General features: G+C 42.5%; 1 protein-coding gene across 1 annotated transcript in view; it reads right to left on the bottom strand.

Annotated features, from left to right (window-relative positions):
- Nucleotides 1-827: 827 nt before the first annotated feature.
- ADAM12 (ADAM metallopeptidase domain 12) overlaps nucleotides 828-26,547 on the bottom strand; it is a 177,612-nt gene continuing 151,892 nt past the window's right edge. The window contains exons 13-23 of the mRNA XM_053949228.1: nucleotides 25,621-25,710; nucleotides 24,122-24,317; nucleotides 16,331-16,439; nucleotides 16,028-16,226; nucleotides 13,452-13,529; nucleotides 10,872-10,980; nucleotides 10,248-10,383; nucleotides 9,525-9,633; nucleotides 8,537-8,719; nucleotides 3,232-3,344; nucleotides 828-1,924 (exon numbers count right to left, since the gene is read on the bottom strand). Of these exons, the coding sequence (XP_053805203.1) occupies nucleotides 1,864-1,924; nucleotides 3,232-3,344; nucleotides 8,537-8,719; nucleotides 9,525-9,633; nucleotides 10,248-10,383; nucleotides 10,872-10,980; nucleotides 13,452-13,529; nucleotides 16,028-16,226; nucleotides 16,331-16,439; nucleotides 24,122-24,317; nucleotides 25,621-25,710 (1,383 nt within the window). The 3' untranslated portion in view covers nucleotides 828-1,863. The remainder of the gene's footprint in view (nucleotides 1,925-3,231; nucleotides 3,345-8,536; nucleotides 8,720-9,524; nucleotides 9,634-10,247; nucleotides 10,384-10,871; nucleotides 10,981-13,451; nucleotides 13,530-16,027; nucleotides 16,227-16,330; nucleotides 16,440-24,121; nucleotides 24,318-25,620; nucleotides 25,711-26,547) is intronic.

The following is a 26,547-nucleotide window of genomic DNA, read 5'->3' as shown; positions in this document are numbered from 1 at the left end:
CAATCCAATCCAATCCAACCCAATCCAATCCAATCCAATCCAATCCAATCCAATCCAATCCAATCCAATCCAATCCAATCCAATCCAATCCAATCCACTGTGGCTGGACCCTCAGAGAGGGGCACGAGTTGTGAGCTGGTTAAATATGGTAGTTAGAAAAAGTAGGTTTGCAGTTTTAGTATCTCCTTTAAATAGTATATTAATGTATTATAGCATAGTTCTAATAAAGAAATCATTCAGCCTTCTGAACTGGAGTCACACATAAGCATTTCTTCCCACCAGGTTCCCCTGCATTTTACAATAGAGGCACCCCCTACTGTAGATACAAAAAAATAGTGTTTGAAATACAGAAATATGCAAAGAACATATAAAGCATCATTTTGGCTCCCCCAGCATTGCTGGGATGTTTGCATCCTCCTGTTGTGATTCTCCACACACGAAGCCCTGTTGCTGCTCTTGGAGGTGCTTTAAGAATTGAAATACATTTGTGAAGCTGGGGTCGATTTTGGTTTGTTCAGCCTCTCAATAAACATGAAGGTTGTGTTGCTTTGAGGGGGAATAACTGGGAAAATGAAATACAGTGACTCTTCCTGAAGCCAGATGTGAGTTTCTATCAATGCTTTTATTTTTGCTTAAGGAAACAAAAACCACAAGCAATGAGGAAACCATTAAAGGTGATAGTCCCTTCTCCCTCTGCTTCAACAATTAAAAATTGTTGTTTTGCAGGTGAAACTGTGCTACTGAGAAGGCACAGAAGAGATCAGGTGATCAGGTGTAATCACAGAGCAGAGATGAACTTCTTTTTTTTTTTTTTTTTTTTTTTTTTTTTTTGATAATCCAAGTCTATGTATTAAAATACACATTTTGATTTGGGAATTAAGAAACCCGGAGCAACATTGTAGAAGTTTAATACAAAACAGTAGTAAATATGCAAAATACAGGTGATAAGCAGAGCGGTGAGGCAAAAGGAAATAATATAAAAGTTGATTCTTAAAATATAATTCTTTGTAATTCTTGGCTTCCCCCCAGCCCTGGGTGTAATGCACTGTCAGTCTGATCAGGACAACAATGAGATGGTGGAATTTAATTACCAAAGCATCAAAAAGGAGATGGCACAGGGAGGCCTGATATCTGCATTAATATGTATCAACCAGGTTGTGTCTGAGGAAAATGAGGTTAAAAACACCACAGCTTTGTGATATACAGTACTTCTTCAGTGAGAGGACTTCTCCCAGGTGGATACATCCTCTTTCAGCACAGAGATTTCTGGGAGATCTCAAACAGTAACATGAAAATTGAGATTACAGTATAGCTGCAAACACAGAGTGAGCCTTTGGTTAAATGCAGGTTACAGCTTGGGTGCAGATATTGGGCATTTCACCGAGTTCCAGGAGAGATTTTGTCTTTTCACCCTGCCATATTTATTCAGAAGTTGGGTAAGAACCATCGAGATGGAGTTGTTTACACATTTATTGATCTGCACTCCTTAAAGAATAGATCAAAACTAAGAAATCTACATAGGACCAACAGAGAAGAATTATTCAAGTTCAGTGAAATATTACAAAAAAAAAAAAAAGGTTTCCTTTTTAGGAAAACTCAGCTATGGTAAAAATATCTACTACAGTGCACTGCACTGTAATAAATATTCAACATAAATTAATAATTTACAAGTACCTGAGCAAGTATACAGAGCACCATAGCACAGCACAGCACCAAAGGCAGTAGCTCAGAATTCTTAAAAATAATGCTGTTTTAAACATTAAAAATTCTAAGTATTGTCATAGAAATGAACTCCAGCTGGAGTTGAAAGATAGTGCAAACTTCTGTCTTCACTTTTTAAAATAAAGGTGTCAGGTTTTCTACTCATTTCACTTCCATAGTGTTGCTGGACCTGGATACGTGTGGTGGATGTCTGGGAGCAGGTCTGTTGGAAAGAAAGAAAACAGCAAATTGTTACTTAATCTCCATTTCTTTGGGTGCTCATCAATTTTGTACCTGATCAAAAATGTCAGTAATGTTGCAGAATTCCAGGTGGTCTCCAAAAGCTGAAATGTTGCCCTCAGAATATCTGACTAGAATGGACAGCCAGGAGTTTGATCGAAGTTGCTTTGTGCAGTATTTTTACTAAAATATAGGAGATTATCTTGATTCTATTTTTAATGTTTCTGAGCACTTAAGTGCTTTACTGGTAGAATTCTTGTAGCTTAAAACACCACTTTTATCTTCCTTGGAGCTCACTTTATTCACTGGAACCTGAAGAACACTGGGTAAGAAAACAGCATTGACTAAACCCACTAACATTGGGTGTCGTTATTCCACTTCCTGATTGTTTTTTTCAAACATTATATTTTTGGAGTGCACAATTTCTATGTTTTTTGAATCTTTTGGGTATTATTATCAGATGATGTCAACTGATGTTTCCTTGGGAAATGGGTGATCAGGAAATCACTTTTTTAGTGGCTGATTTTAGCAGCATTCAATTCTCAGCCTAATTCAGATGCGGGGGTGGTCTGAGGAGAAAATTCATTATTTATTGGTTAGTTTTGTAAATACGCAGCCAGGTGTTTACAGCCAAACCTTCACAGGTATTATAAATGCTCATATTCCGTGGGAGTCAGAGCAACTGTGCTGCTGCACTCCCAGTGAGAAGCAGCAGTGTGATAAGTAAAATTAGAGATGGAAATTATGTTGGAAGTGATTGTTGCAGCAGTTCCTTGAGCCATTTTAGCCATGTTGCTGCTGAAGTGCTAAAATCCAGGTGTTAGGATTGATACCTTTTTAGGACTAGCTAAAACCAGAGGCTAGGCAAAATTAAGGGAATAAAAAGGGGTTATATTTATTGCAAGGCCTTCAGGTACATTTAGGGCAGATGAAGCCCCCCAGGGGCTACACCCAGAAATGGATGACAGGTCATGGGTTTTCCCATTTTTATCAGTTTAGTCCATTTGCATATTGGGGGTTAATATTCCAATTACAGCTTCAGGTAATGAAGTCATTTACCTCAAGTTTTCTCCCCCCAAAACTCACTTTTGTTTACAATTCTGGGGCCTGAGGCAGTGAGGTGTCCTTGACTGCCAGGCCTGGAGAGGAATTGTGTCTGCCCAAGATGGGGAAGCAGCAGCTGACACGTATGTGGAGTTAGGAGTTGCACACTGATGCACGGCAGGATTACAAACACACGGAAAAAACACACCCCAGCTAAAATCCCAAGGCACCAGGGTGAGGACTGACCTGGCAGGGGTGGCGTGGGGCAGAGCCTTGGGGTGTCCGGCGGGGCCCTGGCGCGCTCGGCCCAGGGGGTCAGCGGGGAGAGGCTTCCGAGGGGCGCTGGGCTTGGGGGGCTCCTGCAGGAAACACGAGCTCCTGTCAGTTCTCAGAGGGGACATCACACCCTTCACACAGCCACAGCTGAGATAAAGCCATAGAATCGTGGAATTACACACTGGGGTGGCTTGGGAGGGACCTTAAAGCCCATCCAGGGCCACCCCTGCCATGGGCAGGGACACCTTCCACTGTGCCAGTGATGCCCCGAGAGGCTGCCTGGAACAGAGTTAAAGGAATAAAGAATAAAGGTTTAAAGAATAAACTCTGCTAGACAGAGTTAAAGGATTAAAGCAGGGATTTGTTAAAAGGCCTTCACAGGATACACCTTGGGCAGTACCAGAGCCCAGCCAGGGCTCCACCCAAGATGGACAATGAGTCACGAGTTTTCACACTTTTATAAGTTTTTGTCCATTTCCATGTTGGGGTTAATGTTGAAATGTTGTTGCTTTCAGAATATCTGACTGGAATGGACAGCCAGGAGTTTAATCAAAGTTTCTTTGTGCAGTATTTTTGCTAAAATAGAGGAGACGATATTGATTCTATTTTTAATGTAGATGGACCCAAGATGGACAGCGTGTCATGAGTTTTCATGCTTTTATAACTTTTGGTCCATTTCCATATTGGGGTTAATTGTCCAATTCCAGCTCCAGGTGATGCAGTCCCATCCTCCCAAATTTTCTCTCCTCCATTCCCTGCTGTTTGCACTTTTTGGGGCTGAAGCTGCAGAGGTGTCCTTGGTTCTGGGGCTGGAAAAGGATTGTTCTGTGTGCCTGAGCTGTGAGGAGAACTTGCCAACACTTTGTATGAAGTTCAGAGTTATATCCTAGTGCGGTACAGATTCTGGAAAATATGAAAGCTAAAACTTAAAGTATCACCAGGGTGCTCCAAGCCCCATCCAACCTGGCCTTGGACACTTCCAGGAGGCAGCCACAACTCTGGGCAAAACTGAGACCTCACCTCCAACTTGACAATTTATTGCTAACACCTAATCTAAACCTAAACTGAAGATATGTTATGACCAGATAAGTTTAAATGAGTAAAAAGTAACTTATTTTTAATAAGCTGCCACTCTAATTTTAAACCAATGATTTAATACTATATTTTCATGATTTTATGACTTTTGATTCTTTGCTCTAGAACTGCAGGGTGCATCTCTGCTGGACTCAATGCTGAATTTGTGGTAAATGGAAACAGCAAAGATTCAACAGATATCTTTGTAGAAGCAGTTCTGTAGAAAGGTGGGAATGCTCGACATTACTTTAAAATGGAAATTCAGATGGCCACAAAACCAAACTGGCCCAGTCTGGTTTGGATTGGGAGCATCTGTGGGATTTTTTTCGCCGTGCTTTCATTCTGTGGAATTAAAGGCTCCATTAATAAAGAACAGAAGTCATCTGCTGTCAGGCTGGGCCAGTGGCTCCTCTGGGTGGTCCCTGCCAACAGAGAGGCTTGGCTGTTTGTGCTCCTCGTTATGGAGAGCTGGGACACATTAAGTGGCTTGCTCAGGGCACACAAATCTCTCCAGTTTATCCCCAAACTCTCTTCAGATCTTTCTACTACTGGAGCTGCAGAGCCATGCTTTTCCCAAGGAATTTTATTCCTTGTTTTTAGTTTGCCATAAGTATCATTAGTAAAATTAAAGGAAACAAAAAGAGCTTACAAGCATAATCTAATTAAAGATCCTTTGAAAGATGTGATCAAAACAAGCAATCAGAGCATGAATTGCTCCTGAATAAAGTCCAACTTTTCATTATTTGTTTTGAGCATCCCTTTGTTTTTTTACTTTCTGTGGCAAATATTTGCTCTTTCAAGAAGGAAATGCAGATTGATTATCCACAGGCATTTTGATAAGGAAGAAGATACATGAGCTTAAGTAAATCTCATAGATAATAAGTTCAAATTTGCCACAAACTACATTTTATAGTTGCATATAATGTCCACCCTCTGTTTAATTCTCTGCATAAGAAGTACTAGCATTGATGGGTACACAGGCCCAACTCCTGATTTATTTATTCATTCATTTCCCACTCAAAATGTCCTCAAGTTAAACTGTCCTTAAGGAGGAAGCAACCAGGTGTTCTGACAGAAAGTGTAATGTGGCAAGCTGCTAGGAAAGGGCAAATGAAAGAAAAAAAATTAAAAAGGGAGGGAACTCTGATAAAAATGGAGCTGGAGAATAAATGGTGGCTGAGATGAAGCAAAATGGAGCAGCACTTGATAGAAAGGAGATGCCACCAGGAACACACAAACTTAGGAAGAGAGGATAAGCCCTTTGAAGAAATAAATCCTATCCCCCAGACTGATTACAGGAGGCTCTCCTCTATTCTTTCTGTGCCACAGGAGAATCCAAACTTTGTGTGTTAACTCGTGTGGGGCCCTGCAGAGCCTTTGATGTGCTGGAAATCTGCAGCACAGCTCTGCCTCCCTCATTCCTCTTCCTCCACTTCTTCCCCTACAAAGCTTCAGCCCTTCATCACAAAGAGTTTATGGATGGATTTCTTTGTCCATTTTATATCCACAACCTGGCATTTAATGCATTCAGGCCCTGCTTTGGGAGGTGTTGTGTTAAATATTGGAATGAAAAATGCAATTCTTATACTGAGCAGCTCCAAAGACATCAGGTGCATGAAATTCCATTTTTTTTCCACTGATTTTTAAAGAAGAAAGTGAAAGCTCTCTGTGTCTACAGCCAGGCTGAGGTGTCACGGGACAGATATTCCCAGGATAACTGGGGCAGAGGGAGCAGGAGCTGAGCTGAGCTCGGTTTTACTGAGGAAAAAGTAAAACCACTTTTTTTAAGTGGCAAAATTTTGAAGTAAAAAAGTTCTATTTCCTGGCATTAGCATGAGCTGTAAAATATGAGATATATTTTGGTAACAAGAGGATGAGAGTGTCAGAGGCAGCAACTGAATACTACAAGCAACAAAATCAAGGGGAAGAGATCAAATCCAAATGCCTGGACTGAAACCATGGCTAAGATAAACCTGCACTGTTCTCTTGATTCACACAGGACTCTGCTGATTTATACTGACTGTGGATCTGGCCCATAAATAAAGACTGTTTGCCTTGCAAGAGCATTTGAAAGAAGGAAAAGCTGTTTTTCAGTCAAAAGAGAATTAAATATTAAACTTGGCAAGAGCTAATTCGCTGAGGATTTTCTGTTTGGTTGATTGGTTTGGTTTATTTCATGTTGTCTTTGTTTTTTAACTATTTTACTTACAACTGAAGGAAATTTTATATAATTTACAGCACCATCCTACAGTACTGAGCATCTGGGTGACATCCTGAATGTAGCCATGATTTTTCAAGTCCTTCCTCTTGTTGACCTTTTGGATAAGCTTCCAAGAGAGAGCTGAAGCAATACATGAAGTAGGATCTATATTTATTATCCCAAACTATTCTTAAGCTAGTTTACTACTTCTAAGCTTTGAGGGAAAAAAATTAACTTAGGAATGAAAGATTTTCTCCCCACAGAGTGTTTTTTTGGGTCCCTCTGATATAAAAACTAGCTGTTTCTGACAATATTGAGGCTATGATATAATTTTGATGGAATCAATTCTTGCTCATTCTTTAGGCTGCCTTGAGCTGATCTGTTTGTGTTCCATGCAGAGACTGAAAATGGTGATATTTTGCTTGATGAAGGAACTGTCACAATTAATTTGAGCTGCCAAGCTGAAAAGCTTTTTGGCAATTTCAGATCTGTCAGACTTTGCTAGTGATAGTACTGCAGGTCTGATATTCCACCTGGCAGTTTGGGTGGCATTTGGAGCACAAGGATTTAGGAACATGAGCTGTAGGGGAGCACTGGGATGCTGTGATGTGCAGTGAGGCTGGGGCAAGTGCAGATGCAACAGAATGACAAATGGCTCCTTTTCTTTTTCCTTGGAAAGCCTTTTTCCATCCATATTCTGCTTAAGAAACAGAAAATCACTTGCACTTGAAATCTTCCCCATGACCACTGTGAATTGTGCAGAATGTTAGAGAATACACGAAAATGAACAATGAGACCACTGGAGCTAAAGACAAGCAACAGGAATCAATATTGCTTCTGATTCCCTACAAAATTTCTTTCAGAATGAATCAGTGTTCCTTACTCCCCTGGAAAGGAAAGTGACTGGGAGCATGGAAAAGGGAAGACAAAAAAAGCAAATAAAACACTGATTGCACTTGTAAAAGTTGGTCTAACCTGAGTGATACAATGTTGAGACTTAGAAAAAATTAAATCTAGAAACACTTTATTTGCTGCCACAATGGACAGGGACACCTTCCACTATCCCAGGCTGCTCCAAGCCTTGTCCAACCTGGCCTTGGGCACTTCCAGGGACTCAGGGCCAGCCACAGCTGCTCTGGGCACCCTGACAACTTCTCTGGGCAGCCTCTCTCATCCCTCTTTGTTTCTGACATTTTCCCAATCCCTGTTCAAAGCCCTGCACTCCAGCACTGTCTCAGAGCTCTCTCCTCCTATCCATGACTGGGAAAGGGTCTCGAGCAGCTCCCAGGGCTCCTGCAGGGGAGAGCCTGGTGCTAACAACACTCACTTCATTTTAACCTCCCAGCACACCCAGAACAGGAGCAGCCTGGGTGCTTTGCTTAGAAACAGTCACTCCACAAGTGCCACCAAAAAGGAGCAGCCAGTGACAAGAAAAGGCACTGTTTAAAACAGACAGCTTTACCTACCCTATTGCCCTGAGATGCATCTTATTCAAAAATAAAAAATAAAAAATATTTACCGTCTCTACATAAACATTTGCAGTTAAAGCGTGTCTGCAGAAAATAGTGGTTTTCAGGTCTGTGCCCTGGAAAAACAGACTGTGCTTCATGCAGCCTTTGGCAGGGCAGAAGCACATCAAGCTGAGACACCTTTTGCTCTTGTGCATCACATCTGCAACATGACTCCCTAAACTCTCTCTGTGCTTGGCACTTCACTAACAAACTGTGCAGCTCCTCTCTGCTTGGGCAGCTGGAAAGATGTGCTTGCCTCTAATGTGTTTGTTCTCTTGTCTTTTGAGTGGTGAAGGCAGAGTTCAGGATCCTAAATTTTAGGATCACAGCTCCACTTGCCACAAAGCAATTTTTCTACAGCACAGTTCTAAACTAACACAAAGCATAAAGGAAACACTGTGGGAAAAGGGCAGCAGGAAAGATGAGAAAACACTTCATTTCTCCAGACGCTCACAGAGTAAATACTACACAGAAGAGAATCAATGGTTACCTGGGAGAACCTCAGTGAAGGATTAGCTGGCAGGGGTCTCTCAGGCCCAGCTTGGTGGCCTGGCAGCTGGGGAAGGGGTGGCAGGACTCTCTGGGGTGTTTTTAATGGTGGCACCTCGTGTGTCTTCACAGGGCTGCTGATGTCGATGATCTGATATGGCAGTGGCCGCCTTGGGCCGTCTCTCTGGGAAAAATCATCCTTAAAGTTATACATTTCAATCATCCACCAAAGTTACACATTTCAAACATCCACCAAAGCTATACATTTCAATCATCCACCAAAGTTACACATTTCAAACATCCACCAAAGCTATACATTTCAATCATCCACCAAAGTTACACATTTCAAACATCCACCAAAGTCACACAATTCAATCATCCAACCAAAGTTGTACATTTCAAACATCCACCAAAGTTACACAATTCAATCATCCAACCAAAGCTGTACATTTCAAACATCCACCAAAGTTACACAATTCAATTATCCACCAAAATTACACATTTCAATCATCCAACCAATGTTATACATTTCAATCATCCACCAAAATTACAGATTTCAAGCTCTGTCCCAGAATCACAGGATGGTTTGGTTTGAGGGGATCTTAAGGACCAAACCATCCTTAAGGACCAGCATGTTCCAACCCCTGCCATGAGCAGGGACACCTCCCACCAGGGAGCTGCAAGCCCCATCAAGCCTGGCCTATTGCTGCTTTAAAATCCATGGTAGTCCCTTGCTTTTCTCTCCTAGAGACAAAATTATTTCCTTTTTGCACTGGACATCTCCACCTGTATTCAACGTGGAAGCCATAAATGAATTTTGAAGCCTAAATCCTCTCCCATTTCACTCAATGTTAGTCCTACATGATATTAAGTTCATGCAATTATTGTATTATAATAAATCACATAATTGAGATCCAAAATACATGAGACTTTTTTTTTTGTTTTTTGTTTTCCCCCACTTTTAAAAAAAAAAATATTTAGGGACTCACTTTTTGGATGGCTGTATTTTGTGGCTTTGTGATGAGGTTTTTGCTAACACATATGGTATGAACATGATTTGGCTCAGATGAACTGGAAGGTCTTGCTGGACTCACAGACCTGCAATACAAACATTTAATTGTTGAACACAATGTTCTGCTTTGAAACATTTTCTTAAACAGGAGCCTCTTTTCAGAATGGGATTTTGCAAGGACTTTCTGCCTGGTTATAGTAAACAAGGAAAGTAAAAATTGTCTAGCACTCCTGCAAGAATAAAAATAAATATTGATTTTTAGAAACCAGTAGTCTGTTAAATTAGCTTCTGCAATCTGTGGAAATGCAGCTTTGTAACACCCAGGAGACTATTCTAATGAATCTAACATTTAAACAGTAATGACCTCAAATAGGAAAGTTTCAGCTCACTCAGCTGAGTTTAGATAAAAGGCCACACAGTGTAATGAAACTGTTTCAGGCAAATGAAAATAAAGACAATACTTCCATTGCTGCTTAATTTTTCATCCCAGAAGGAAAGAGGGATATATTCAAACCAATACCTGTGTATTTACTGCCTATCAATGAAATTAAACCAACCCAGGGAAAACACTGCTGATAATGGTGAATATTTTTTGTCAAGACTGGTTCTTCCTAACACATTCATGGTGATGAGAATTGCTGTGTTTACTGCTTCCTTTCCTTAATATCTATTGGAATATAATTAGGGAAAATGGACATACCTTAATTTCTCTATTGTTGTCTTCTTGCTTGTAAACAACCACCTCATGAAAGTCTTCCTTTTGAGGTACATGATTGATCCAGCAAAGATAAGGCACAGGATGGTAATCAACACTCCTATGGTCAAACTCTTATTGTCTGCAAAAAATCACATGGAGTTAACTTCTTCCTAGGGCCTGCTCACTGCCTCACCAGGGTTTCTCTGCTATCTTCAAAAAACAAAAATCTTTCAGGAGTGAAATCATGATGGGAAGCTTTGTCATGGAAATACCCGTGCTGTCATAATTTCAGTATTGCCACCCACTGCAGCATCTGGCATGCAGAGAAGAGAATTCATTTTGGTTTAGAACAGTATTGTTCATATGAAAACAGACATTATTTCCCATTGAGATTTAGTTTATACATGTACTTGTGAGGAGACTGCTTGTCCTGTCATGTCCTCAGACATAAACCAGAAACATCTCTTTGAGGTTATTAATGTTCCAACACTCTGGGGGAAAAACTGGCACAGAATAATGAAATCCTGTAAAATTAACAATGTGTGGAAATAATTCTTTCTGAGGTTGACCAATTTCCACTCTTTATCCTGTTAAAAAAAAACAGGTGTAGCCTGAATTCCCACTGACCTGCCTGTCTGATGGGCCCACTGTCCACGCTGCCACCAAAGCCTGGCTTGTCACAGAAGGGGGGGGCCCAGTCAGCCTCACAGTGACAGTTCTTTTTGTTGTTGCAGACCTGCAAAACAAGACAAATGGCTTAACATAAAAAACATCCGAGAGCAGCCCTGGCTGATAAGGGCTTCTAATCAGTGACACATCAGAGAGGAATAAAACTTGGAGAAGAAAGGAGATGTGCTGATAGCTGCCTACTGCACACTGAGGTGGCAAAGAGCAACTCGCCACTGAGGAAGAGGGATCCTAAAAACCATTATTTCTTTGGCAGGTAATCGTTGGAGTTGCCCCAGCTGACAACATCAATAATATGAGCATAATCAGACAGCTCTTAAGTTTTGTTCTCTGTTTGCTTCCAGCAGCAGCATTATCTGCCTGGTAACTCCAGTTCCTCCTGCCTGCACAGGAGAAGCAGAGCTTTGTCAGCCCCCCAAGCTCTCCTCTCCATCAAGGGCTTGCTCTGGGCCCCACATGGATTTTTCCATGGCTCCAAGATGAACCAGCTGCTGGAGTAAGCTGTGAAATGGGCTCAGGGCTGCGGAAACCCTCGGGGAGCTTTGGTATCTCACCTGCACTGGCTGTAGAGACACAGTGCTCCGTGTCTCTGTGGTGGTTTTAACAGGAGTGAGGGAAGAGCTCGTGAGGCCTGAACAACCCAGTGCCCCCTGTGGGACCAGAGAGCCCCGGGGGCCTGGAGCTCAGCACTAGCACAGCCTGATCCTGCTGCACACAGGGCAAGGAGCAGCACATCCAGGGCTGGTCCCACAGCCCAGATGCTCCTTATCTCCTTTTGCTGCTCCTCAGGCAGCTGCTGTGTGCTGAACACAGAGCTTAGCATGGAGTCACAGAACTGCCCAGGCTGGAAAACTTCTCCAACATCTTCAACCATTCCCCAGGACTGCCATGTCCCCAGGTGCCACCATATCCACATGGATATTAAATCCTTCCAGGGTTGGAGACTCCACTGCTGCCCTGGGCAGCTGGGCCAGGGCTGGAAAAATTTTCCATGAAGAAATTTTTGCAAATATCCACCCTGAGGCTGCCCTGGCCCAGCCTGAGGCCGTTCCCTCTCCTCCTGTCCCTGTTCCCTGGAGCAGAGCCCGACCCCCCCGGCTGTCCCCTCCTGTCAGGAGCTGTGCAGAGCCACGAGGTCCCCCCTGATCCCCCTTTTCTCCAGGCTGAGCCCCTTCCCAGCTCCCTCAGCCCTTCCTGGGGCTCCAGAGCCTTCCCCAGCTCTGCTCCCTTCCCTGCACACACTCCAGCCCCTCAATGTCTTGTCCTGAGAGGCCCCAAACTGACCCCAGGATCCAAAGTCACATTTATGTGCTCAAATCAATTTGTAAATAAAGATTTTGGGCTTAGGGCTTGCTGTCAATAAGGTTCTTAATTCTGTGCTAACCCATCACTGATCACAGCACAGATTAATAAATGAGTTTTCAGTAAGACACAAATCAGTTCACAGGAGTTTGGGTTATTCTGAACATGCAATATTCTGGCCAGGTCAGCTTGGCAGGCTTTCAGAAACACTGTGCTCCCTGTGTCTGCAGAGCACTAAAATATTCAGAGAGCTCAGACTGGCTGTGGTCATGTAAAATTAAAAAAAAAAAAAAAAAATTTACATTTCAAAGACAGTAAGATAATTGAAAATATACTTTGTTAAGCATTATTTTTTTTAAATTAAAGTCCTGCAGGAGTTCCTATTTACAATTCCACGAGGCCAGTTTTGCCACTGAGGAGTCACCAGAGGTTCTTGTTTGTACAGACATAAAAAATGCCAGTCCAAGCCTCTGCTCATTCCATCCTCCATGATAAGAGGCAGCACCATCAACACTGCTCAGCTTTGCAAATTCAGGGTGATAAAATAAGTTAAAGCAAATTAAAGTCTTTCCTCAGAGAGGACAGTGAATTTCTATGGCTCTTCCAATGTGGCTGCCACAGCTTTTCAGAGAAACAAACAGCTCATCAGCACATCAAGGTTAATAAGGCAAAGCTTGACATAATTAACATTATCATAATATAAACTGGTTTTCAAACCACTGATATTATTAAATGATATCATCACATTTTTCATTCTGTGCCACTTTCATGCCCCAAACTCATCAATATGGTTTTACTTTTTTAAAATGTTTTTGGAAATGCTGTTTTCATTTGCTTCTCAATCCAAATGCTTCCAGTGCTCAATTCAAAAACTTTAACTTCTTTGTATCTATGGAGAAAGTGTATTTTTGATTTTTAATGGGAGTTCTTCATGATGGAGGGTCAGACTTCAAATTGCTTTGAGGATTACAAGATTCCTTTGTATCACAGGCTGTCAATTAAGAACAAGAGAATTACTGCCTGATAAACATTTCTTTGTCAAATAAAACCAATTTCATATAAGGGACAGTGGAAATGGAAATACATAATAAAAATGTATTGCAGTGACTCTGATTGATCTATTGCAGGCAATTATAGATCTCAAAGCCATTACAAAAAGTGATTTCTTGTCCAGTGGTTATGGAGTGATTGTAAAAAATGTTTTCCTAGGATGTTTACCCCACGTCCATGGCACTTGGTGGCACATTTATGGACTCCAAAAACACTGGTGTTCTGGCACCGGCGGTTCAGGCAAATCTGTAAAATAAAAAAAAAAGGATTTTGAGCAGGGACAGAGCTGCTGGGGCTCCCAGGGCACTGTATCCCTTCTTTCAGCAATTAAATATTTCCCAATATGTAAATATATAAAATTATATGGACACAAAGGACACCAGGATTGGGTCTTTTCTTATTTTCCTCAGCCCCTTTTAAATCTTTGAAATCCAAATCTGAGCAAGTTGAATTCTGCTCTCCTGGCCAGCCCTGGTTCCACACACACTTCATAGTGTTGATGTGCTGAGTTTTTGCAAGCAAACCCTCACAGATCCACTCAAGTGGAACTAGTGGGGAGACCCTGGGGTTTGGGAGGTTTTTAAGCCAATTTAAAAATCAGTAATTTGCAATTTTTTCAGGACTAGGAGTGCACTGAGCAGGATTCCTTCAGGTTCCTGCTCTGCCTTTGTCTCTTCACAGCAGGAGATGATTCCTTGAGCAAAACGTTGGATCCTCGTGGTGTAAATTATCAGAGTTTTATATCAAGAGTGAAATATTTTTTCATTCCACTACAGAACGTGGATCCAGGGTAGGTGAATATTTAAGTGAGGTCATTGATTTTTATGGGCTCATTGTTTTCCAGGAAAACTAAATTTTTCCACGTTAAACAATTTTTTTTTGGTGTCAAATACAAAACAACGCTATTTAACATTTAATATTTATAGGAAATGGAAGTAAACAAATACCATATGCACAGGGATAATATTAAAATTTTTTTTGTTTTCCAGTCATTGCAGATAAACTTTCCTCTGCCAATGGAGCTGAAAATTGAGGTTTAAGCAAGATGAGTGCTGAGTAATAATAACATCAAACAACCACACAACTGATGAGCATGTCAGTAATGAGAAGTAACCCCATTCCAAAATGAAAAAAGAAGAAATTAGGACTGGAATAACTGTTCCTATGCTATGCTGACCACAAAAAAGGTCAAAAAGCCCTACACTGCACATTTTGCTCATGTTTAACTGCAGTGCAGTTCAGTAGTACTAAAAGTCAGTCACAATAATTAGCATTAAGCTGGGAATGGTGTTGAAGGAGGCGACAGGGATGCTTAATCAGGGCACTTATCCCCTGGGGAGAAGGAAAAATGGAAAGGAAATTAGAGTGAATTGGCATCAACATGCAGGCATGGAGAGAATATGGTCTGATTACAGCACTATTCACAATTCAAATATTCACAGTGCAGCAGCTCCCAGAATTCTGATCACATTAAAATGGCTGTGTTTCAAATTGTGCATCTCCAGTTGAGAAAACCCAAGAATATTTAAATTCATATTCTTAATCCATAATACAAATGCACTAATGTCCTCGAAGTAAAACATACAATTTCAGAAGTATTAGCCTGTGTATTCTATAGTGTGGATGTGTATGATTAGATAGATTAGAAAGATTAAATACTCATTAGTAAAACATAATGGGGTGCTTTCTCAGTGCTGAGTTGCCTTTGAAAAGACTTTTTAGAACAGATTGACTTAGAAATGTTGTAAGGGTTGTTTTCCCATAGCAGAGCTGTGGTTTCACTGGGGATGGATTTCAAACCTGTTCCCAGCACTGTGAGATAATCCAACGTAACTCAAAAGCATTCAGAAATTCAGAGGTTTACTTGAATTTACCACAAATTATCAAAGCACTTGTTTTTCCTCCTTTTTGCAAGCAATCCACGGAGGGTATGGAAACCTCCTTCATTTCAGTAGCTCTTGGACTGCTTTCCATTCCTCCTCCCCCTGTAAACTCATGGCTGCCTCCCATCTTTCTTAGTTGCTTTCCTCACAAAAGGAAAACTTAGGATGAGACAGCCATGTGAAATCTGGGCTGCATTCACAGTGGGTAATTCACAAAGTTTGCAAAACACAAATGCAAAAGTCAGTTTTGGTGGCTGAGCATCAATGGGTTTATAGTTTTCTATGTGTGCATACAGAGATAGGTTTTCCTTCATGGAAAAAAAAAAAAAAAAAGAAGTGGAGAGCCATAATCAGAAGACAAAATACATTTTGAAACCTAAAGTGAAGTTAATGACAATTTTGCAATGCCAGAGATGCTGGGAAAGGGAATACATTGAACTCAGGAATTCATTAATAAGCCTGTAATGTATTTTGCTGTACTTATTTTGCAGAAAACCTCAAATCTCCATGGGCAGATACTGGGGACTGTCTTCAAAATATCAGTCATAAACTTCAGCAACTTGCATTGCCCAGAATCCCAGGATGGTTTAGGTTGGAAGGAACTTTAAAGCTCATCTATTTCCAACCTCCTGCCATGGCCAGGGACACCTTCCACCAGATCAGGTTGCTCAGATTTGCATATGAAAAATCCATAATCCAGAACAGTGGTCAGAAGGGAGCAAAATTTGTCTCAGTCTGAGAATGAGAAGCAATTCTTTTATGGGGAAAAAAAAAAAATCCCAAAATAAAAAGAAGTACAAAACACTTGGCAGAATGATGGTAGAGATGTTCCCCTTGTCTGGGAGTATTCCAGAATCTTACTTTTCCATCTTCACACTTGGTTCCTGCCAGCACCAGCCCAGGGTCAGGCATATCATCCCCCAAATACACGTGGGTGCCACGGCACAGGATCTTGCCACCCTCCTGGAGTGGGATGTTGGTTTCTATGGAAACTGCATTGGTACCAATGACGGGTCGGTTTGCTCCTCCTTGACACTGGATTTTTCCACACTTCGCATCCCTGACGGAAATAAACACAAGACAAGCAAGGAATAGGTAAATAATCTGAAATGTTCCAAGCCCTCTCCCAGCACCTGTTGCTGTGTTTGCAGGGAGAGGCCCTACCTGGGTTCACATTTGGCAAAGGAGCTCTTGGAGTCTTTCCCGCAGTTGCCGTAAGGGTCTCCTGCAGAATTGACTCTCTCAAAGCAGATCCCAGGAGCGGGTTTCGCACCTGAAACAAAACCTAATCAGAACTCTCATCTCATACAAGGTGTTTTTAATAATTTCCTTTGAGCTCTGCTGGTGCTTTAGGGGAAAGGGAGGATGTGAGCTGCATGTTGATGAGGCAACAAAACAGCGGTGCTGGATCTGCATGCTAATGGAAGAGTTTGGATGGGTGGGATTGCCAGTGTTCGTCTCTTGAGCAACAGGCAATGCAGAACTCCTTCTCTTCCAGGATTTCTCGAGGTCATAGCCCTCTTGCCAACCCTCCTAGGACACAAACACTTCTAGCAAATACCAGACAGACAAAAGCCATCTGGAAAGTTGACTCTCTTCTTTTGCAGGAGTCCATGTTCTAGTGAGACCCCAAAGAAAATTCTTTTCAAGAAGGGCCTGTTTGACTGCAATTGAGAGCAAGACAACAGAGAAAATGCAGTTTTAAACTGGGTGTAAAGATATGAGGACCTGACATGGCAAAGGGAAATGTGCTGCTATTAACTAAGGCTGAAGGACTGGGGTGAGGAAAGGAGCCCATCCCACCTTAATCCTCAGGACATCGACTCCTGAGAGGAAAGACTGACATGGAAGAAGGGGCATTTCTGCCATGGCGGTAGAAGTGGGAATCTGGGAGTTCAGGCAGCATCTGGTTCTTATCTACTGTGATCTTTTCTGATAGAGACATATCCTAATGGCAAAGGAACTTCCTGGTGGGAGTAGGGCTGGAAAAGCTTGTGCAGGCAGATTATTCATCCCTGCACTTCAGAAGTTCAAGGGTACTATCAGAACATCTCTTCTAATGTTTTATGCACACAATCTCCTGCTCATTTCCCTCCAGATTAGAAACAATTATAGAATATCTTCTAGGGGAAGATGCATCCATTCATTGGAATGTTGAAGAGGTGAAGGCTCTGCTTCCCTGGTTTCACTGCTGCAACAATTCATTAGTCTGTGTACTGGAATTTAATCCCTTTGTTCTACACTGAAGTGTGGCTTTCATTTCCAGCCAATAATTGCTGCTTCTTGCAAGATTAAGAGGCCCCTTGTTAGGGATCTTTACTACTCTGTATTTTCTTTCCATGAAAATAATTATCAGCACCATCAAATCACCACCAGCATTTCAACTGCTCCAACAAGGGAGACTGGCTTTGAGCAGAAAAGGAGCTGAGGAGAAACTCTGGCTAGAACTGTGATCAGAGACCTGCTACCTACATTTCTGTGCTTTTAACAGACCAGCCAAACCAAAGCAAAAAGAACTTGGCAGCAAGTGATGTGATAGCCCAAAGGCTGAGAATATCCCATTTCTACAGCACTCCTGATCTTACCAGAGACAGAGCATTTCAACTAATGCTACATTTTGTCAAATGTTTGGAGCCACTTCCAAGTGTGTATACCTCTAACTGTGGGTAAAACATTGCATTTATTTAAGCCAGACTGAAGATTTAATTTGAAAGCCTTAAAAGAGGAAGATGTTTTTTTTTTTTCCTTTTCTTAAAAAAAAAAAAAAAAAAAAAAAAAAGGGGGGTCAGATTCCTGGAGAAAAAAATAAAAATATGATTGTAAAACTTCCAGCCAGTGTGGATCTTTTCAGTAAAAACTCAGAGATTAAAACTTCAATTAATTATCTTCATTTCATAGTCAGAAGCTTGACTAATACTATATACTGCTGAACAGCAATCTAATGCTATTAAGGAGAAAATATTAAAACTTGGAGAGGCTTAAGATGTCACCCTCTTTCCTTCTAACATTTTTACATGCTGAAACTGGAAAATTCAGAAAGAAAGGCACAGAAGGAACAGAATATGAGCTGATGGTTCCCTGGAGAGAAGGACAAGAGCTTGAAATTCTTTGGAAGATTACGATCAAGCTTGCTGAGTTCAGAATATTTTTTCAAATCTGGAACTCTTAAAAGGGACTCACACAGGATTCTTTCAATTCTTTTCCATTACAGTTCAAGCAATAATAATAATAATAAAAAAAAAAAAATCAACAAAAGCACCCAGACAAGGTGCTGTGCAGAAAAAGCAAAAAGTTAAATTTCCATTTTCAGCATGTGGATCCCTCCTCATCTTTCCAGGGTGGGCACACTCAGTGTGCAGCTTGAGACAAACATTACCATGTGCATATTCTATAGAAGCTTTGGAAGGGCTGGGGAGGGAAGAAACATTCGGGGAGCAAGAGGCCAGCTTTTTCCAAAGCTGCTTTTTCCAAACCTGCTTTTTCTCCCACATGTGCAAGGACCAGCTTGTGCAGCCCTGGTTGTGTGCAACTGCCCTGGGTCTTGCTTTTGGCTGGGAGCCTCAGCCCAGCTCAGCTGATGCCATGGAATTGCAGTGGCTGGATGCTCCCGTGGAGCTGTTCAGCAGCAGCCCAGAGCCCAGACACGCTGTCCCCTCAGTGGTGTCCCCTCCCAAATCTGCCAAAAGCCAAATGAATGCTCAGGTCCTGTGCTCTGACTGTGAGGGATGCAACAAAGGCTTATTCTAAAAATGGTTTTCAAAAGGGAATGCACTCACTAAACACTGAGAGAGTTTAAGGTGTTTCTCTTCCTCTTTCACCTGGTGGAAGTTTTTTTTTTTTTTTTTTTGGTGTGGCTGCTTTTTTTTCCTGAATTCAGAAGCCAGGCGTTGCAAGATGATGGAAAGCAGCCCCCAGGATGGAAAACACATTTGCAGGGCTCAGACACTGAGCTTTAACTCCAGCTAATAACACTTGACAAGAAAAAGGATCTAATGGAGCACAAAAAAGCACCCCCCTGCCAGGCTGGGAGCAGTCTGTGTGTGAAAACACCTGGTACCCAATGATCATCTGCAGCCTGGAAACCAAAATCCAGCTTCCATTTCTGCCTTTGGTATCCAACCAAGACACGCTGTTGCGTGGGATTCAGATGGCTGTTCCCCCTCCCCACTGGCTTCTCACAATATTTGCACTTCTTTATGGATGAAAACATATCAGAGTGTAAGATGCTGAACAGATGGAGCTACCAAGTTAAAAGGAGGTTTTCAGAGGATGCTTAAGGAAGAGAATTGTAATGTTGTGTTTCTGGAGGAAACCCATTTATCACGACTGCACCACATAAACTGAAGCAGAAAGTCCTGTCTTCCTCTATTTTATACCTCTGCAGGCAGAAGGCAAAATGATTTGTGAAGGATTTCTGGTGGTTATTAAGTGGTTTGAGCTGGATAAGCAGAGTTTATTTCACTTTGCTATTGGTAATTATAGTATCATGACCCTGTAATTAAGGTCCTGTCAGCCTTTCCATGCCAAGCCTCATTCAAGGGATGAAATCAACCCCTGGAAGCTGCAGAAGGTCAAAGCTCACCACTGCAGCTGGCAGCCTGGAGATTGTTGGGTTTTTTCCTCCAAATGTGTATATTGATGAGCCCATTTCTTTCCCTATGCAGTCGCAAAAAAATAAAATAATAAAAAAAAGAGAAGTTGCAGGGCACAGAAATGCTGTGTCATTTCAGACCTGCTGCCATAGAAAAACACCAACACGGTCCCTTGAAAGGAATGAGGGAAATTTCTGACCATGGTGCTGATTCCATGAACAGGAGAAACATCGTCTATCACGCTGACAGCAGAAAAGGAAGATATTTCAGTTCAGTTCCCAGCTGTCTGTGGGTGGGGAGAGGGGAAGAAAACAACCTCTGACTAACAGGCTGGAGTTCTGTGGCTCAGGCTGTGCCAGCCAGCACCACGAATAACTGTGCAAATGAATATAAGCATAAAAACCACAGGTCTCTGTCGTGTGATCAGCTCATTAAATTTGTTTTTGCTGCAAAGCAAAAGTTCCACGAGCTGCCCTTGGCCTCTCTCCCCATCCTGGTGATCCCTGTTCTGTCTGGGCAAGAGCAAGATGGGGTTGAGCACTTTTTTTGCATTTAAGGAGGATGATGTCACCACTCCTGAGAATATTATTTAATATCTTTCTCATCTCCAGAAGAAAAGGGCCTGGCCATAAATCTGTGATGATCAAAATAGTTTGATTTCACTGAATTCATAAAAATGCAGTGCAATGGTTTGGTCGTATATCTGAGGTGGGAAGCCCATTTATTTTATGTCTGTAGGGTTCTACCTGGCAAAACCTGCAAAGTTCTCACACAGTAACACTTATTGACAACTAAATTAGGAATGTTCCTGTCTAAACAAATGGCCAAGTCCACGTGACACATTTAAATGTGTTCTAATTATTAAATCAATGCCTGCCATTGGCTCCCCAAAATAATTTTTTCCCACTTTTTTCCCACTTGGGGAAATACAGTGAAAAAAACTGACAAACTTCCCTAAAGAATACTTTTCTTGCCAATGTAGAAAAAGCCATGAGTTTAAAGTTGAGAAACGCCTGTTCCTTGGTAATCAATGATGTCTCTGTCTTGAGCAGCTCTATCAGTATATCTGTTTCTCCTGGAAAATGCCAGTGCAGTCACAGCCACCACACAAAGCATCACCACTGCTGTCACTGCTATCAAGAGGTCAGATCAGTGCAATCTGATATTTTTTAATATGGACCAAAAAAAGGTCACCAGCAGTTTCTGCTCCCCAAGGATAAAAATGACATGAATTATGGAGAGAATGGAAAACTCTGGGTGTTCTGGGAGAAGACTGGAATCAACCTGGGCTCTGAGAGGAATTCATGGCTATTTTCAGAGGTTGTCCCCAGGAGCTCCTCCCTTCTCCTTCCCACCAAGCTTTCCATGCAGATAAGAAAGAGCAGGAAAAAATTTCCTTTATTTTATCTGAACCACTGTGTTGAGAGTAACAAAAACAACCCCAAGGAAATGCAAGTGCTTTTCTGGAAACAAGTTCCTACTGCTCAGCCTAATGTAAACAAGCTCTGACAGTGTTCATCATTTTCCTTTAAATAGATCTAAAAACATGAAGATTGACATTTATCATCAGACTTCTGGACATCTGTAACCTGATGAATAAAGAAAGATGTACAAGGGAAGACATTAGTAAGGAATTCAATATACTGAATATTGTTTTAGGAAAAGTGATTGTATTTTGTTTTGCATGGATTCCTCCTACTGGGAAGAAGAAAATAAGGAGAGAATGAAAATGAATTGTAATATGATTTTTCTTTAGAGGGGAGATTTTTTTTTTTTAAAACCACAAAACAATTTCACTCCAACACAGGCAGTTGTTAAAAACAGTTCTAGCAGACACAACAACCCGGTAAAAGGTTCCAATGTATATTTTTGATACAAAGTTCAGAGACAACATCTTAGAATGTCAAATCTCTCTTTGTGCTGCAAGCAAAGCTGCAAAGACGTGTCGTTTTTTTAATCTGTACCATTATATTTTTCTAACTGCATGAGTTCCCCACCTCTCTTCTTATTCCACCCCAAATCTGCTCATACTTCAGCCAGATGTGTGATAGAGCAGTGGATATTCACATCCCTAGTCTTTAAATCCAGAATATAGGCATTATTTGAAGTGTCCAAGGCCAGCTAGACAGGGCTTGGAGCAACCTGGTCTAGTGCAAGGTGTCCCTGCTCATGGCAGGGGGTGGAATGACATGATCTCTAATGTCCCTTCCAGCCAAAATCACTCTGGGATTTTGGGTTTATTTTTAATTTATGCTTCCAAAAACGTAGCAAGAATTAAGATTTTCATTTCAGGTTTGGTCATGTCCCATCCTCCCTATTTAAAATCCTTATCCTTGGGCCTTCCCAAGACCAAACCAAAGGGTATTCCAGCCAAAGTCTGTTTGAGCTCTGTTCTTAACACAACATCTGTCTCATAGACAGACTCCCACAGCCTGGAGCCTCCACGCCCGGCAGTGCCCATATCAAACAGTCCCAAGAAGGAAGGCAGGAAAGAATTAGGGGATCCCAGGGCTTTGGTGGAATTGCTGTGTTAGGAAGCAGACCTGGCAAGGAGCTGCAGCAACGCTGCTCCCTGACCTTTAGAGGAATTTTTCTCAGCCACTGAAACCACAAACAACCTGACCAAGTAACTTTCCACGGCATGGGAAAGTAGTTCAGGAGAAGATTTTTTGCTTTCTACAAGAGAAAATGTGTCTGTATCCAGGGATTAGAAGTCCCAGCCTGACTAAGGCTGGAGGCTATAATTGTCCATGGCTCTGTGAGCCCGTATCGACTCTATGACGCGCGTGGGATTCGGGGGAGTGGAGCACAGGCACACTTTGTTCCACGTGAGGAGTTCAGTTCTGAGCTGGAACTCCTCCTGAACGTGTTCTTACACCCACGTGGCCAAGCTGACCTGCTGTCTGTACCACTGGGGCTGCTTCTTGAGATGCTTTAATGCTCTTTTAAAGGGAGATTGCAAAAAGTCCATGTTCTCTGGGAAGGAAACAGATAAATTCTTCTAAAGTGGTGTTCTGGGGAGGGTTTTGACCAAGGGAAACATCTGTGTGCCATTATATTGATACAGAAGTTTTGGAGCAGAGTTAGAGATATTGAATGGAATTGAAAGAGGCTGGAAATATTAGTTTAAAAGAAATAATTACACCTATCTCTAAGTAATGATTCTCCTTAGGAGAGGTAAATGTTTTTCAAATTTGAGGTGGAAGGTCGGAGATGCTGAAGGAGACATGATTTGGATTCATACCAAAATGCTGAGTTAATACTTGCATTTCAGTGGAAGGGTCACAGGGCTTTATAGAAAGGTGAACAGCTTTCCTGGGACAGATGTTGAGAACAACTCAAGAACTCATGTTAACAGATTTCTGCAAAAAGGGAGCAAATTCCCATGGGAGAATAAACCCCTTTCCGCTTCAGTGCACACCCTGCTAAAAGCACTGTCAGAAGGCAGTTTCCAGGTGACACCAGTTAACAAAATACACACAATGATCCAAGAATATCATGTTAGTGTCAAAATCTGAGCCCTGGCTGGGGATGGAGCAGACACATCTGTTTTGCAGATGAGCTGTTTGGAGCACAGGAGGAAGCTCACACAGCAGCCTGAAAAGGGCTGTGATTTCAACCTGCCAGGAGCGCTCAGCACTTTGTGGGGTGACATCAGGCCTTATCAAAGTCAGGAGGAAATGATTTGTCTAAGTTCACCTATCCATTTGCAGCGTGTTGCAGCACGAGCCTCGTTACCTCCTGCTGCGAGAAACGAACACGACAGCAAATCAAGACTGGAATGAATCACCCAGAGATTCCCTCATTATTCAAATAGCTACGGATTGGTGCTGCATCCTCCAGATCTTTATTCCCCCCCTCAAGCCTCTGTCAGACCTGTGTCCCTGTGCTGGTGATGCCTTGTGAAGGTTGCCCTAGAGCAGAGGGTGGACAGAGCTAAAGAATAAAGCAGGGATTTATTAGAAGGCCTCAATGGATCCACCTTGGGCAGCACAAGAGTCCAGGCAGGGTTACACCCAGGATGAACCCAAAATGGTCACAAAATGGACAACTGGTCACAGGGTCTCACACTTTTATGAGTTCTGCTCTATTTGCATATTGGAGTTCATTGTCCCATTCCAGCTTTAGCCCATGCACTCCCATCCTGCTTGTTTTTCTCTCTCCAGCCCACGCTGTTTGTGCTCTTGGACCTGAGATTTGGATCATTTGTCCTTGGTGCCCAGCTGGAGAAGGAATTGTTTTGTCTCCCTGCTCTGTGCAGAGAGCTCACCATCCCCTGATATGAAGCCCAGACCCACACACTAAAGCAGCAGAGAATCTGAAAAATAGAAAAGTTAAAACCTGAGGCATCTCTGGCACTCACCTGGGCCCCAGAGGGTGATGCACTGCTGCTCGTGGGTCTGGCAGATGCCGTTGTAGCAGTAGCCATCCACCCCGTGGCACGCGTGCCCGTCGTGCAGGTAAACGTTGGCCGGGCACTGCGGGCTGGCCCCCGTGCAGAACTCGGGCAGATCACAGGAATTGCTCGACTCTCTGCAAGAAATCCCCGCTGGCTTGAGCTGCAAAACAAACAGAACTTCAACGGCCGTGCCGTGCCTGGGTCAGCCCTGCAGCACAGGAACAGATTTGCCCACTGGCCCGGCCCCAGCTGGCTGCAGAGGACAGGGCAGGGATTCCACAGCTCTGCGTGCACGGATCTGAGCCATGCTGGGAGGCTTTGGCAGGAAGGAGCGTCAGATGAAGCTGCACACGTGGCTCACATGGCTCAAGACAGAAGGCAACCCCAACCACATGTTTGCAGGTGGCTCCTTCATTGTGTCTGAACACAAGAACTCTGGAAAGGAGGACCTGGAGCACTGGGCAAAAGTCAGATGAGAGACCTTTCCATGCAGGGTGGCTGATCACAGAACACTGTGCTGTGTTAGGGCTCAGGAAGCCACCAGCCCACTTGAGTGTGGATTCAGATGCTCAACAATTCCCAGCTTGGAAGGTTCAATTCAGTGATCTTGAATAGCTCTTGAACATGAATGGATCTATGGAGTCACCATTTCCTCGTGGAAATGTTGTTGTGATGGGCATCAAGATCTCCTCAAACTTGGTTACAAGATTAGTCCATGTAACTGTCTGTCCTGTACCGATTTCCATGGAAAATGATATTTGTTTTGTAATTGATGGTGGGACGTGCCAGTCTGAACATTCACACCTCAACAGCAGCCACAAAAGTTGGGTCTGCTCAGGGAGAATTTTAATCACATTGCCTTTGGTAAAAAGCAAAGGACATGAAGATAGATTGATCTTGCTAAAAAGCAATTCCTGGCTGTGGGGATCCCTTGCTGCTCCAAGCTCATGGATTGCCACACACAACCTGCTGGATGCTTTATTAGCCCACAGGAAAGGGATGGTCTGAGAATTCAAGCAGGTAAATGCCTGTGGTAAGTTGACTTTTATAGAGTGTTAGGAGACCACAACAGCTGATGATCTGCTATTGAAAATACATATGCTGTTGATAGAATTAATAATTTAAGAGCCTTCCCCAAAAAATGAGGGTTAAGCATTTAATGACTGCTTGCCATGTAAGAATGAGAAAAATTAAAGCACATAAAAGTTCATGAAAAATAAGTTTTGCATGAGCAACTGAAGTAGCCACAAAAAGCACAGGGACAATTTAAAAAAATCTGTTGATCTGCTCCTTCAATAATTTATATTTTGGGAATTTTTTAATTGCTCACATGACACGCAAGTGTCTTAATGCTTATCAATACCAATTTACTTATCCTCCATCATTGCTTACTGCACTGAAGCAGGGAAAAATGCAGAGTTCTGCCCTCCCCACCCCAAACAGAGACATTTCCCGTGGTTCACCTGGCAGTCCTCGCAGCAGAGCCCATGTGCACACACTGCTCCCGGGTTCAAGGCACAGGTGGTTGCGTTACAGCACCGGTTTGTACATTCCTGGATGGATTTGGAGGGTAAATTTAGAGCAGACAACGTGCAGTCACAATGAGCTGTAAATCAAGAGGCTGCCTATAAGCTCTGCCAAGAAAAGCTGGGCATGAAATCATGAATTATGCATGAAATTCGACAACCTGATCCAAACAGCCTTGTCTGCCCTCACATTCAACAAGCCCAAGAAGTGTTGTAAAACCAGAGGAGCTGCTGAGGAGGGCTGGTTTATTCCAGCTATGGATCTAATCCCAAATGTCACAAACAACCCAAGCACGCTGACACCAGCCCTGATAGAGCACTGGGGTGTTTTATTTCCACAGGAACCAGTGGAATGATTCCACTGCCTCCAGAGAGGATCCAGGAGCTGGGCTGCTGCTGCTGCTGAGCATCATGACCACAGCTCTGTTTTGTGATAGCTGCTGGCCAGGCTCCTGTTTGGATGGAGGCTGGGGCTGCCACAGAGGAAGACAACGACACGATTCCATGTAATCCCTTATCAGAGCACACCAGTAATAGAGCTGTGAGATATGGAATGAGCATGAATTGCAGCCTCACTCACTGATACATCCCAATTTCACACTTGTGGATTAGATGGTGCCGTGTGTGGGCTCCTGCAAACTTTATTGTCAGTAGAACGAGCTCGTAAGGAGCCTCAGAAAAGAATGGATTTGTTTTTCCAAGATAATGCCCACAAGCTGCAAGTTACACCAGCTGAGCTGGAATCTCATCTCTCTCACAGAAGTAGCAGCAGATAAAATTGCTCTTCAGCTGTGTTAAGTCTGTTTGACTTAGCAAGGGATCACTGACAGCAGAGGGAACACAGGAGGAATGAGTGGGTTAGAG

This window comes from Vidua chalybeata, chromosome 8 (assembly GCF_026979565.1).
Source record: "Vidua chalybeata isolate OUT-0048 chromosome 8, bVidCha1 merged haplotype, whole genome shotgun sequence".
NCBI classification, from domain to species: Eukaryota; Metazoa; Chordata; class Aves; order Passeriformes; family Viduidae; genus Vidua; species Vidua chalybeata.
The sequence above is the reverse complement of the archived record's forward strand: the minus strand, read 5'-3'. Positions and strand labels throughout refer to the sequence as shown.